Below are 14276 nucleotides of genomic sequence, written 5' to 3'. Positions count from 1 at the left end.
CAGGAGATAGGTAGGTATCGAAGGGGAGATAGAAAAAGAGTGCCAGATGCTTAGTGCTGCCTTTCTCTTTTGGCAGCCCAGCTAAATCAAGAACCGCAAGTTCCAGGCATGGAAGAAGGTCTAGCCATACCTCAAGTAGAAGATCTCGCAGAAGCCACTCAAGATCTCCTTCACGTCACCGAAGGCATAGCCACTCAAGCCATAGCCGGTCAGGTCGCAGGAGGTCTCCTTCCTCGCACCGTCAAAACCGCCATACCCGCCCTGCAGCAAACGCTTGCTGGGTTTGCGGCGCTCCGGCTTTGCCAGATAAGTTTGCATGTCTACAGCGGCAGTGGCCAGAGCCATCTCGGGATGGACATTCAGGATGGCGTCGAGATGGGGAAAATCATATCTTCTCTGCAGGAAATCAGACTAGCAGGAGATTTCGTGGCGGAGGCCTCGGTAGATATTATAAAGTCTTCAGCCAGGTCAATGATGGCTTCAGTAACAGCAAGAAGTGCTCTATGGCTAAAACCATGGATGGCAGATTCAGCTTCCAAAACAAATTGGTGCAGGATTCCGTATGATGGTTCAAACCTGGTCGGTGCCAAGTTAGATTCGGCCATCTCCAAGGTAACGGGAGGGAAATCTGGTCTGATTCCTTCCGATAGAAGACCCAGAACACAAAAAGGACCAGCTTGCAAACGTAATCTTCCAGACAAATACAGGGAATCCAGATCCTACCGTCCGGGTAGGGAGTTTAGAAGGGACCTGAAGAACATAAAACCTTCCTTTCTCAGGATACAGAAGTCCAAGGCTACCCCGGCTGGGGAACAGCAGAAATAGTTTTTAAAATTCGACTGCCCACACGGCTCAGGTAGGCGCCAGGCTGAAAAACGTCTTCAAAATTTGGTCAAACCACATAAAGGACTAATGGACGCTATCCACAATCAAATTCGGTCACAGATGGAAATTCAAAAATGGATTCCCACCAAATCATTTCCGGACAACCAGACTTCCATCCTCAATATCCAAAACCAATCTGTTAGTGAAGTACATAACAGTTGAAACAGAAGGGAGCAATTCTGGAGGTCCCATCGTAACAAAAAACGGAGGGGCTTCTATTCCACCCTGTTTCTGGTGAAAAAGAAGACAGGTGACTTGCGACCTGTGCTAGACCTCAAAAGGCTCAACAGAGGCATCAAAGTGGAATTGTTAAAAATGGAAAGTCTACAGTCCATTCTTCTGGCAATAAATCTAGACGACTGGATGCTTTCTATAGATTTATCGGACGCTTATCTCCATGTGCCAGTTCATCCGGCTTTTCAAAAGTTTCTGCGACTCGCCATAAAACAGCATCATTTCCAATTCCGGTGTCTCCCATTCGGCATCTCCTCGGCCCCCAGGACATTCACCAAAGTTCTATTACCACTAGTGGCTTTTCTCAGAGAAAAGGGATTACGAGTCCACCATTACCTAGACGACATCCTGCTTTTAGCAAAGGATCAGGAAACTGATCCACCACCGGGAGATTCTCCTTACAACGCTTCAGAAGTTCGGGTGGATAATCAACTGGAGAAAGAGCAGCTTACATCCTACACAGAAGATGGTCAGGGGTCAGCAAAGGTCTGAATCTAAGTACCCTAAAGGTTCAAGTATCTGCCCTGTCAGCCAAAACAAATACGAAGTGGGCATTCCATCCTTTAGTAATCCAATTTCTGAGGGCCTATCTAAAGATCAAACCTCCCAGGAAGCCAGTCTTTCCATCATGGGATTTATCAATAGTTCTCCATGCTCTATCTACTACTCCATTTATTCCGTTTGAAACAATCTCTCTATGGGACTTGACTTTAAAACTAACTTTCCTCATTGCAATTACATCAGCAGAGTGTCAGAAATCCAATTAATTAATGATCTCGGAACCTCATTTGGTTCTCTTTCCCGACAGAGTGGTGCTAAGACCCTCAGAGCGGTTTATACCCAAAGTAGCTACTTCCTTTCACTACAACCAGGACATCATTCTTCCATCCTTCTCCAACGAGCAGGGAAATCCACACCCACTAGATGCGAGGACAACTATCATTAGCTACTTAACTGCTACCTCCTCTTTTAGAAGGACGGATTCTCTCTTGATCATCCCTCATGGATCCAAACGCGGGCAAGCGGCTTCCTCACGTACCATTGCATCCTGGCTGGTCAGAACCATTAAGAAGGCATATTCCTCCCAGCGCCTGGCGATTCCTGAGGGCATCAGGGCTCATTCAACAAAGGCAGTGGCTACCTCCTGGGCAGCATATTGCAGAGTCTCTCCAGACACAATCCAGTCTTGGTCCTCCAGGCATACCTTTATTTCCCACTACAAGGTGGACTCGGCTCACCTGTCCATGACTGACTTTGGCAGATCCATCATTAGAGCAAATTCTTCCGCATTATAAGGAATTAAAGTTTATTTTTTACTTGCACCCACCCGACTGTCGAGTTATTTCCCAGTGTGTGCTGCCATGAAGGCGTCAGGAAAACGGAAAATTGTATACTCACCTTCCATAATTTTCCTTTCCTGACACATCTTCATGGCAGCACACAGTTGCCCTCCCTGTTTCTTTTGTGATGATATATACAGAGAATGCAGCGGGGGGACTCCCCTTCAAATTTATAGCTAATCCAATCCTGTCAGGTTGTGGGGGCAGAGTCACAACCCAGTGTGTGCTGTCATGAAGATGCGTCAGGAAAGGAAAATTACGGAAGGAGAGTATACAATTTTCAGTTTTTAGGCACAGGTTGTATTAAATGTTTTTTTTTTTTTTTTTGTATTTGCTTTGCAGGTATGGTCCTACTGTTATACTGTAATGTTACTTTGTTTTATTGTTAACCATCATTTGCTTAGCAGGTACGCCATTCAGCTGCAGCGCGGATTTATTTATCTTGACAGCAACAACGTTTGCTCCCACGATACATAACGCCGTGACTCCAGCACAGCCGGAGGTGATTTCATCACCACAGTTAAAAAAAGAGCATATATGCCGAAGCATGGGGGCAGCAGGGGTGGAGGAGCGATTTGCTTCTAACTTTTGTGGGAGGATGCCCCCATGCTTCAGCATATAGAAATGGTGCATGTATGCCCACCATTAGAAGTGGGTGGATGAAGGGAGGTATTCTAATGGTGGGCATACCCACTGATCAATAATTTTTTTTCGTTCAGCCTACAGGCTGCATGAAAAAAAAATTACAATATATGCCCAACCAGTTCCAGCAACATACTGGTATGTTGCTGGACTTTGAGTGCTTATACTAGAATGATGCCTGCAGGTTTAGGTATCATCTTGGTATCATTCTTTTCAGCCAGCGGTCGGCTTTCATGTAAAAGCAATCCTAGCGACTAACTGGCCTCTAGACTGCTTTTACAAGCAGTGGGAGGGAATGTCCCCCCCCCCCCCCACTGTTTTCTCAGGCTCTCCTGTCCCAACGGGGAACCTGAGAATGCAGCCGGTGGTTCCGCCAGCTGACCATAGAGCGGCTCAGAGACAAGAATGGCTCCAATCATCTATATATATATATATATATATATATATATATATTATATATATATATACACATACATACACACATATATATATATATACACACACACACACACACACACACACACACACACACATATATATATATATATATATACATATACATATACATATATACACACACATAGTCTACACATCCCTGTTAAATGTCAGGTTTCAATGATGTAAAAAAAAAAAAAAAATACATAAAGCATTTCAGAACTTTTTCCACCTTTATTGTGACCTATGTACTGTACAACTCAATTTAAAAACAAAATAAACAGAAAACAAACTAAAATAATGTGGTTGCATAAGTACGCACACCCTCTTATAACTGGGGATAGAGCGGTTTTCAGAATTAAGCAATCGCATTCAAGAGCATGTTAAATAGGAATCAGTACACACCTGCCATCATTTAAAGCGCCTCTGATTATTATTATTCAGGATTTATATAGTGCCAACAGTTTGCGCAGTGCTGATTAACCCTAAAGTTCAGCTGTTCTAGTAGGTCTTTCCTGACATTTTCTTAGTCGCATCCTAGAGCAAAAGCCATGGTCTGCAAACAGCTTCCAAAGCATCAGAGGGATCTCATTGTTAAAAGATATCATTCAGGAAAAGAGTACAAAAGAATTTCCAAGGCATTAGATATACTATGGTAAATCAAAAATAAACAAGGGCACAATCATCACAAAAATATCCCTAACTATGAAGCAGCAGTAACACGCAAGGTCAATATATCAAATCCTGGATGAAAATTCACAAATAAAATAGGGTAAAATAGTGGATTTTATACTAAAATTCATGTGTACAATTCATGAAATGCAGTCTAAAAAGTCCATACATCAACAGTGAAGTAAGAAAAAAGCAGCAGGAACGGGGAATGAATAGGAAGATATACTCAGCCGTGCCTCGTCATGGATTCCACAGCTACAGACTACACCACTCCAGACCGCCAGTATCTGGTCCCCACTGACTGAGATCTGGCTGGCGATCTGAAGTGGTGTGTAGTCCTGTAGCTGTGGCATCGATCATCTCTTACAACCTTTATGGGAAGGCTTGTTTGACCTGTTGGTTCAGAGGGTCCATATAGTGAGGTGAGCGGCTTGTATTACCTGTGGTGGAGGTCTTATCACAGACACACACAGCTGAGATGTCTTTCTGAGCACAGTAAACACAGCCAAGAACATCTTCCTATTCATTCCTCGTCCCTGCTGCTTTTTCTCTAACTTTACTGTTGATGTATGGACTAATCTCTCTGGATTTTGGACTATGATTTTTAGACCGCATTTCATGAATTGTACATATGAATGTTAGCATAACATTATTAGCACTGCACTATTTTATTTGCAAATTAGATAATACCATGGAACAAAGTGAAGACCGCTACAAGTGGAGAAAATATGGCACAACGGTGACATTACCATGAACTGGGCATCCCTTCAAAATTCATGAAGAGACGAGAAGAAAACTGGTCAGGGAGGCTGCTAAGAGGCCTACAGCGACATTAAAGCAACTGCAGGAATATCTGGCAAGTACAGGCTGTGTGGTACATGCGACAACAATCTCCTGTATTCTTCATATGTCTGGGCGATGGGGCAGAGTGGTAAGACGGAAGCCTTTTCTTACAAAGGCAAACATCCAAGCCCAGCTAAATTTTGCAAAAACACATCTGAAGTCTTCCAAAAACATGTGGGAAAATGTGTTATGGTCTGATGAAACCAAGGTTGAACTTTTTGGTCATAATTCCAAAAGATATGTGTGGCGCAAAAACAACACTGCACATGACCAAAAGAACACCATACCCACAGTGAAGCATAGTGATGGCAGCATCATGCTTTGGTGCAGTTTTTCTTCAGCTGGAATAGAGGCCTTAGTCAGGGTAGAGGGAATTATGAACAGTTCCAAATACCAGTCAATATTGGCACAAAACATTCAGGCTTCTGCTAGAAAGGGGAACGTCACCTCAGCATGACAACCCAAAGCATAAATCCAAAATCAACAAAGGAATGGCTTCACCAGAAGATTAAAGTTTTGGAATGGCCCAATCTGTGAGGTGATCTGAAGAGGACTGTGCACAGGAGATGCCCTCACAATCTGACAGATTTGGAATGTTTTTGCAAAGAGTGGGCAAATATTGTCAAGTCAAGATGTGCCATGCTGATAGACTCCTACCCAAAAAGACAGTGCTGTAATAAAATCAAAAGGTGCTTCAACAAAGTTTTATTTGAAGGGTGTGCACACTTAAGCAATCATATTTTAGCTTATTTTTACTTTCCTTCACCTAAAAAAATGTGTTTGTTTTTCAACGGAGTTTTACAATTTAAGGTGGAAAAAGTTCTGAAATGATTTATCTTTGTCTCTTTTTTTACATCAAAGAAACCTGACATTTTAACAGGGGTGTTTAGACTTTTTAGATCCAGTGTGTGTGTGTGTGTGTGCGTGTGCGTGTGTGTATTTCCTCCAACGCTTCACTTACCTGTTGGCGTTTGTAGTTCAATTTTAAAGGCTGCAGAATAAACTGTTGCTACATTACCATACAAAATGCATCTGCTTTTTTATTTGAAAGAATATAGGTGCTTGGGAGAATATAAAAGGTTTGCATTAAGGCTATTTTAACATACACCACTGTTGCTTTAAGAGAGCAATGTGACCGTTTATATTAAATAATTTACCACCAGACATCCGTTTTATTAATATTTAAAGATTTTTTTTTTCTTTAAGGTAACACAAAAAAATAAAATTCCACACAATCTCCAACATCTTCCCTCAGGAATGAGAAGTGATATTGCACCATGTTAGAGGGATCATCCATACAGACCCCTCTATCACCAAACCGCTTCCACAATGTATCCATTTTAAAAGTTTAAAGGAAAGGGTTTCAGAAAATATTACTTATAGGGTAAACAATCCTGAGGTGCCATACTACTGACTCCAACTCACTGCCAGTGTTACCAGCGAGAGAGGACCAACCCTTATTCAAAGCCATATTTACTATTACATACATCACCTTCAGGCACAGGAAGATTAAATATCTGTAGTGCTTACATATAACTGAACGGTTTTCACTCTTATCACTGCAACATGGAAGAGACAAAAAATGTATCTACAAATATTTATAAAAATATATCTGCTTTATTTAATCTCTCTACTACCAAACTGACCCAGCCACTTTGACTCTATTTACGCCTCTGCATTTTGGATGCTGTGTGTATTTTTATGCATATTTTATATGCCTTACCATTCATCCCTATGGAATGTATGTTGATCTGCAAACTACACCAAAGATGCAGCAAGCAAAACTTGAACACACAATACAGCTTTAAAGCTGCAGTTTAGTCAGTAAGAGAGTTAAATAGAGGGGGATAAGCGAAAGGGCATAATGGGAAATTTATGTCTGTTCGCCACTTTTCAATAAATATAAATATACTTTAAACAAAGAAAATCAAACGATAAACCTAGGAAGACAGCCTGAATGCAGTTTTGAATGGTTGAATGGCTGATCTTTAGATTTCAAGCATTTAACTGAAATAAAACTGTGGTCATAAAAGGAAAAAAACAAAAAACACATACTAGAAGTCAATTAGAAGGGTAAGCACCAAAACGATAACTGAATATTCCCCGTTTTACTGGCTGGTCCCTCAAAGCATATTGAACCAATGCAAATATTAGCTTTCTGTATCTTAAAGCACACCTCCCCTGCCTGCATCACACGCTGCAATGCCATGGCCTAATCAACATATCAAGATTCCATTTGTTAGAACTTAGGATGTGGCGATAAAGTGCCTTTGCTCCAACATTAAAGAAATTTGGCATCTGCACAGGCAATTCAGGGGGTTCTAGGGTACTGTGTAGGACCAACCAGTGTGTACCAGGCTTTGGTGACTTCTCTTATAGTGATCTGTTTTTTCCTAGGTGTATGTATATATAATTATGACCACAGGTTTGTTTCAAAAGAACCTGTCAGGACTGAAACAGAAGATGGGTCACTGCTGTTTTTGAACATGCATGCTGTGGATTTCTCATCCTTTAGTACATGGTTGGTTAATGAACTGGAACAAAAATGTGCACATCATGCATAGAAGATGGTTCTTCAAAAAGTTTCTGGACTATATATATATATATATATATATATATATATATATATATATATATATATATATATATATATATATATATATATCTTTTTGAAGACCTCTCGAAGTTGGGCCAGGTTAGTTATTCCATAACTGATGAAGGAATGGCAAGGATGAAAAAGAAGGACCCATAGATTGCATCTTCAAAAACATGTCAGCCATGGAGGTTCTGGAAATGTTCACTTTAAAAAGTTTTTAAATGTTGCAATATGGCCCATCAGAATGAGAGGGAAGCACATAGTTGCAGGCTTGTACACATTGGCATTTCAGATACAGGAGTAGCACTTGTCTGAACTATATACACTTTAGGTAAAAGAAAAAAGAAATGCTGTAAAGCCCTCTTGCGGCTTTGTGCATGTACCCAATGGCTTGCCACCTACTCTTTGAAACTAGTTTCTCGGTTAATGGTAAGTAAATACTGGACCCATCTCTCACCTCCCAATGCAGTACAATGGAGGAGCTCCTCCTTCCCACAGCAGCCTTAAAGGGATTGTAAAGGTTTTTTTTTTTTCCTAAACAACAAACCCCGTCATACTTACCTACTTTGTGAAAGGGTTTTGCAGAGTGGCCCAATCCTCCTCTTCTGGGGTCCCTCAACAGTGCTCCTGGTCCCGCCTCTTCTCGAAATTCCATGGGGGCACTCATGCGGGACACAAACAGGACTCGGCCCCACCCCCCACGTCACTAGATTTGACTGACAGCAGCGGGAGCCAATGGCCCCTGCTGCTATCAATCTATTCAACGAGGACCAGAGAGAGTGGCTGAAGCTGCTGTGCTCGTCCCAGTCACTGGAAAGATCAGGTTCAGGTAAGTGTTAGGGGGGCTTTTGGGGGCTGCTGCACTACATAAGTTTTTTTCACTTTAATGCATAACCATGGGGGTTTAAAACCCCCTTAACTGCAAAAATGGTTGACAACAGATACAGGCTGTAAAAGTCTGAGCACCCCAAATTACATTGATGATTTTAGTGAACTGTTAACACAACCTTTGCAACAAACCTACCTACACAATATATTTCTGGAAAAGCACAAATCTTAAATCTTTACTTGCTGAACACGTTTATTTAAAAATCTTCTGGTGAATGCAAACTGTTTTGAGGTCTGATTCCAGAAAAGTTGGGCTTACCATGTTCTAAACAGGGTGTCCAGATTTGTGGACTTTCCACACTTTATTTTTGCAATCTGTTAAATTCAGAAAGCAAGCTGTAATTGTGCTTTAAAACATGCAGAAATAGATCACATGTTTTTTTTTTACCTGCAAAGGATGTTGTTTCACTTGAAAAAGAAACAATTTGACAAGGGGTGCCTAAACCTTTGCATGCAAGTCCTTTACTTTACCAGTAACCATAAAGTGCTATCAATTCAGAATGTTGGGATGCAATTGGGCTTATTCAAAGTAAACGCTGCAAAATGCAGTAACCAGAAGCAACCCAAAATTAATAATTTAATCAAGTCACATTAGGGAACTGAAATCCGGCTTACTGCACTTAGGCTTTGCTCTTTGGACAGTCTTATTGAACAAGAATGTGTCCTAAAGCAGCTGTTCTATATAGGGAGTGCCTCCTGGGTAAAAAATAAGACCCAAAATGTGATGTAGTGCAGAAAATTCCTTTAAAGTGGTTCTGCACCTAAAAAAAAAAAATATTAAAAGCCAGCAGCTACTAATATTGCAGCTGCTGACTTAATAAAATCACACTTACCTGTCCCAGGGTCCAGCGATGTCGGCGGCAGATGACGAGCGATCACTCGCCTCGCTGCTGCCACCGCCACCATCCTCTGTCAGGGAATCTGGAAGTGAAGCATGGCGGCTTCACTGCCCGGTTCCCTACTGCGCATGCGCGTCTCTTCAGATCCCCCGCTGTGTCCTGGGAACTGTGCGTTTCCCAGAACACAACGGGGGGGGGGGGGGGGGGCGGGGCGGGCGTCTGCGGCGGTCTGCCCGGAAGTGGGTGCAGATACCTGAATAATCCAGGTAACTGCACCCCCCTCCCCCCTGAAAGGTGCCGATTGTGGCACCAGAGGGGGGGGGGAGGGATCAGATTAGCGGAACTTCCCCTTTATGGTGAAGAACCGCTTTAAGATCATTTAGTGGATGTAGTTCAAACAAGGTTACCAAACTTACCATGTGTACAGCCATGTCTGCTCAGTGCTGCTTTGTGTCTATGGCCAGGCAATGTTTTTATAAATGCATCATCCTACCTTTATTAATAAACCCATCTGGCAATGTTAATCATATATAGGCTGCAAGCTACACCTCACATTAAAGAGTGCTATATGCAGGATGGTCCCTGAGGCCAAAACACAAAGAAAAGCAAAAAAAAGCACATCTATTACCCAACTTTCCAGTGATTTAAATAGTGTATAAGAGTAAAAAAAATAGACTGGATGTCCCTGACCAATGTTCAACAAGACTAGTGTTAAACATTCTAGAATTACTATTAGATTTTAGACAGAGTACACAAACCTAAAATCAATCAATGGCTATTAAAGCAGGAATTATAACAAATCTATTAAATTGCAGGAACAAGACAAACCAGTAACAATGGTACACTCACCTTGTTCACTTTAGTCTTTTTTAGCCAACGGTTCGGTTCAATGGGTTTTTATTTTATTGGCGGATACCAAAAAGCTATGGCTTCTAAACATCCTACTGTTACAGTTTTTATAAGCGAGCTCCAGTGGGAGTAGCAACGTCTCTCATGATAATTTGAACTAGTTTGGTTCAAATTAACTATTTAAAGTTAACTAAAAGCTGGAGATAGGCTTTCATGTAAATCGTTCCTCATGGAAACCATGAGGGCTGCCATGACTTGTTCTTCAAAAAGAATGCTGGCCCCTACACCGATTGTGGCTTTAGAACTTTCTGAATCACCGATTTGGATAGGTATGCAGATCTGTAAAGTCTGAATACTTTTTCTGGGTTAGTGATCTAAATTATTGAAGAAAGCAGTCCATGCGCCTGGCCCCTATTCTACACGCAGGGTTCCAGACACATGGATTGCAATGGTGTTTTGTTTTTTGTTTTAGAAGCACGTGATTAGAGCCTGAGGCCCTAATTGGCATAAAAAGTGATTGGCTCTGGGAGCCCTGTGACTCACCTAAGGGGGGGGGGGGGGGGGTGTTACTGGTGGTGAGTGGTTTACTGCCTAACCCCCCACAAAAATATATCACCAGCCGCCACTGGAAGAAAGAGGATCCACATAACAGCATGGCAATTTACAAAATGAGAAGGAAGCCATGCCTGTTTCTGTTTTCAGTTTTTTTTTTTTTTTTTTTAAGGATATCCCTAGAACATCCCCCCCATAGACTACAATTTTCAGTCAGGGTTGATTGGGGAATCCCTCTCTCGGCGCTATTGTGTTCTTCCGGCAGAAAATATTGATTACTGCTACAGACCATAGTAAATAGCATGCTGCAGTTGATTGGTGAAACAGCCTGCCCATGGATATATCAAATCTAAGCTTGTCCCTGCTGAACTTACTGAGATTCAATACATCTATGGCTGGCTTAAGATGCTTCTACTTTCCCCTACATAACTATATTTGACATCTGTGGAAAACCTACCAGAGGCAGGTAAAGGAATGCTGCAAGCATGTTCCAAGGGTACTCAATGAGTCAAAATGGATTAAGGCAGGGGTGCCCAACCAGTGGCCCGGGGGCCACATGTGACCCGCAGAGCCCTCTGATGTGGCCCGCGACCTCCTGCTCTGGGATAGAATAGAAAGAATACTGTTATTAAAGGTCAGTTTATTACTAAAATCAGTGTATGTATGGGCATATTTTTTCTGCAGTGGTTACTGGGCTGCTTTCAAACTGATCCGCAGGTGCAGAGCAGTTTACCTGCACTGAGCCATAGACTTCTATTATTACCTGCGAGTTTGGTGAGCTTTCTGAAAGTGCACCAAACCTGCAGAATATAATAGAAGTCTATTGCAAACTGCAGGAAAGCCTAAAGGTACACTGTATTGCACATGTGTTGCGGGTAAACCGCAGCCCATCAGTGTGAAAGCAGCCTTGGACCCCTTTCACAGGGTCAGTTTGACAGTCCGACCAATTCACCTCTAAGTAATGGCAGACATAAACCGACTTGTGCTCTACCTCCAATACGATCCGCTAAAAGGTATTGTGGGCTGCGTCTGTGTCCGCTCTGCAAATGCAGAGTGGTCACGGACATGCCATCCACCCGCTCCGCTCATTGTGGCCCGTGAACGATTACCAAGTCGCTTAAGTGGCCCTTGCTCTTCAAAAGGTTGGGCACCCCTGGATTAAGGGGAAATTCTCCTGCATTAGCTAAAAAGAAAATTTCAAAGACTCAGCAAGGGACCAAATGCAGACCTGTTCCTGCCAAACAGGCTAGGAGAATGTTAATTTCAATGAACAAGCTGCTCCTGAATGAAGTACAAGCCATTAGGAAACTTACTGGCTAATAAATTCTGTACCAAGAAAAATGACATGGCAAATATTAAAACTATATGACAACTGTAAAGGCCAGATGGTATGCATTATTGATAAACCACAGAGCACAAAGCAGCAGCCAGACTATGACACAGATAACTGATCCTAATATGTAGGTTTGTTGCAGGTCATGGGTCATCTTATTATACTGAGCCCATTACAGATAAGAAATTGGCAAATCAGTCACTGAGTGTTATTCCATTCTACCTCATACAAAAAAAAAAAAAAAAAAAAAAAAAAAAATCATCTACCAGTGTTCACATGAGAGAGAAAAAAAAAGAGCACAAAACCTCACAACCAATTATAAATAAAAGTAAATCCTAAATCCAGCATTTTGCTTTAGAGTACAGCAATTACTGCTACATAATGTTATGAAATTGGCAGCAAGAAACAAGATCGTGGAGAAAATGGTCAACTTATACAAAGAGAAAAGTATTAACCTGCAACAAACCTAGTTTACCAACATATAGTATTTTTTCCTCTTTAGTCTAGTCTATTTTGCACTGATAGTAAGAGTATATTGAGAATTGAAGAAGAATTATCTGTGCAGGATTTGGTTAAAAGAATGTAAAAATAGTCTTTCAGTCAAACTATTGTTATCTGTGGCTTATTAAAGTCAGGCTGTCTCTTCTCCTAGATTAGAATTCATCATCAGAGCTCAGGAGTAGAGTCTTCTCTGTATCACGAGCTCCTGACAGACTTTGAGAGCGAGAGATGATTTGACCATTGCGCCAAGTTGTGCCCTGCTCCAAGGTGGATTGCTGTGTATACTGCTGATAGGCTGGGGAGAAGTTATGGATGGCATCTTGAACGATATCATGAGGATTCATGGTCTCCTTCAGACTGCTGGAAATGCTCTTCATGGGGGCACAGCGCCCTGCAAAGTAACACAAAAACACTCAAAGTCTGATCCACACTTTAAGACTCTCAAAATTGAAAATATCAATACGCTGATACATTCCCATATATCCTGATGATTGCCAAGCAATAGGTATATGTGGAATTGTGTAAAGGAAAGCAACGTGTTTTATATCAAAAACAGGAAATGGAATAAGTTAAAGTGGAACTAATCTGCATCTGAGCACCACAAACCAAAAATGCTTTTTAATTCATTTTTAATATTCAAAGCAAACTCATCAATCCATGTCTACGTGTTTTATTTTGCTGAGAAATCACTTTGGCCCCCCCTCCCTAGCATTTCTGGCTGTGGCCATCTTGAGTAAGGGCAGATGGATTCATGTAGCATTTCCTCCCTCCCTTTAATCAATCTATAATTGCTCTCGTTATTGTGCCCAATTCAAGAAAAAAAAAATATCTGCAACAGTTATGGTACTACACTGCTTAAGCAGTTAGATTTTCTTTCCCTTATTGTGTAAATATATATAAATATACAAAGTGCAGTAATCCAGACCACCACATTTTAATTTTACTGTAGTCATTAATAAATTAAAATGGTTTGCTACAGCACTGCATTTGTAAATACAAAAAAAAAGTAAAAAATGAAAGCAGAACTATATTCAACCCCTCCATCTTTCATCTTACGCACCCTGATAACTTAGTGGTACCAGTTACCAAAAGCCAAATACATTGTTGGCTACAAACCCCCATTTCACTTGGCTAGTTATTGACCAAAATTCATCGGAGCCTCCTGTTCACCAAAGTGAAAAGCATTTAAGTTGCGCTTAGAAAAGTAGTGGGTTTTCAACTGAGGTTTCAAAATTTTAGGACTTTGGCTACATTTTAGGACTTGAGTGGAGGCTGCTTTAACAGGAAAGCAGGTGACAATTCTGACAGCAGCCAGTGAGCAAAAATTAAATAGAACAATTTAATTTATTTTTGTTTACCACTTGGCTATGGCTGACCACGCTGATCATACTATACAGTCGTAGTGATCCAATTTCTAAAGCAACTGCATGTTTCAGCAAATGTGCCTGGAAATGCATTCTGTGCTAAATTAGGGCAAGGTAAAGGAGTATCAGATGTGCCAATATTTACTAAAACATGATACAGTTTAAAATGATCTGTGTATGTGATTCTAGTCTGGGCTCTACCTACAAAACCCAAAGAACACAGAAACCCAATGCCAAACAATTTCAGGCATCGTGCCTTGTATTTGTATAGTATGGCTGAGTCATGTAAGGAAAATGTTGAAG

General features: G+C 41.3%; 1 protein-coding gene across 6 annotated transcripts in view; it reads right to left on the bottom strand.

The window, feature by feature from the left end:
* Nucleotides 1-6065: 6065 nt before the first annotated feature.
* TMEM184B (transmembrane protein 184B) overlaps nt 6066-14276 on the bottom strand; it is a 337694-nt gene continuing 329483 nt past the window's right edge. For all 6 annotated transcript variants that reach the window (XM_077452364.1, XM_077452365.1, XM_077452366.1 and 3 more), the window contains one exon: nt 6066-13000. In XM_077452364.1, the coding sequence (XP_077308490.1) occupies nt 12762-13000 (239 nt within the window). In that variant the 3' untranslated portion in view covers nt 6066-12761. The remainder of the gene's footprint in view (nt 13001-14276) is intronic.

Source organism: Lithobates pipiens, unplaced genomic scaffold (genome assembly GCF_037356315.1).
Source record: "Lithobates pipiens isolate NorthernLeopardFrog02 unplaced genomic scaffold, aLitPip1_a1.2 Scaffold_23, whole genome shotgun sequence".
NCBI lineage: Eukaryota > Metazoa > Chordata > Amphibia > Anura > Ranidae > Lithobates > Lithobates pipiens.
This window is presented reverse-complemented; position numbering and strand designations above follow the sequence as displayed.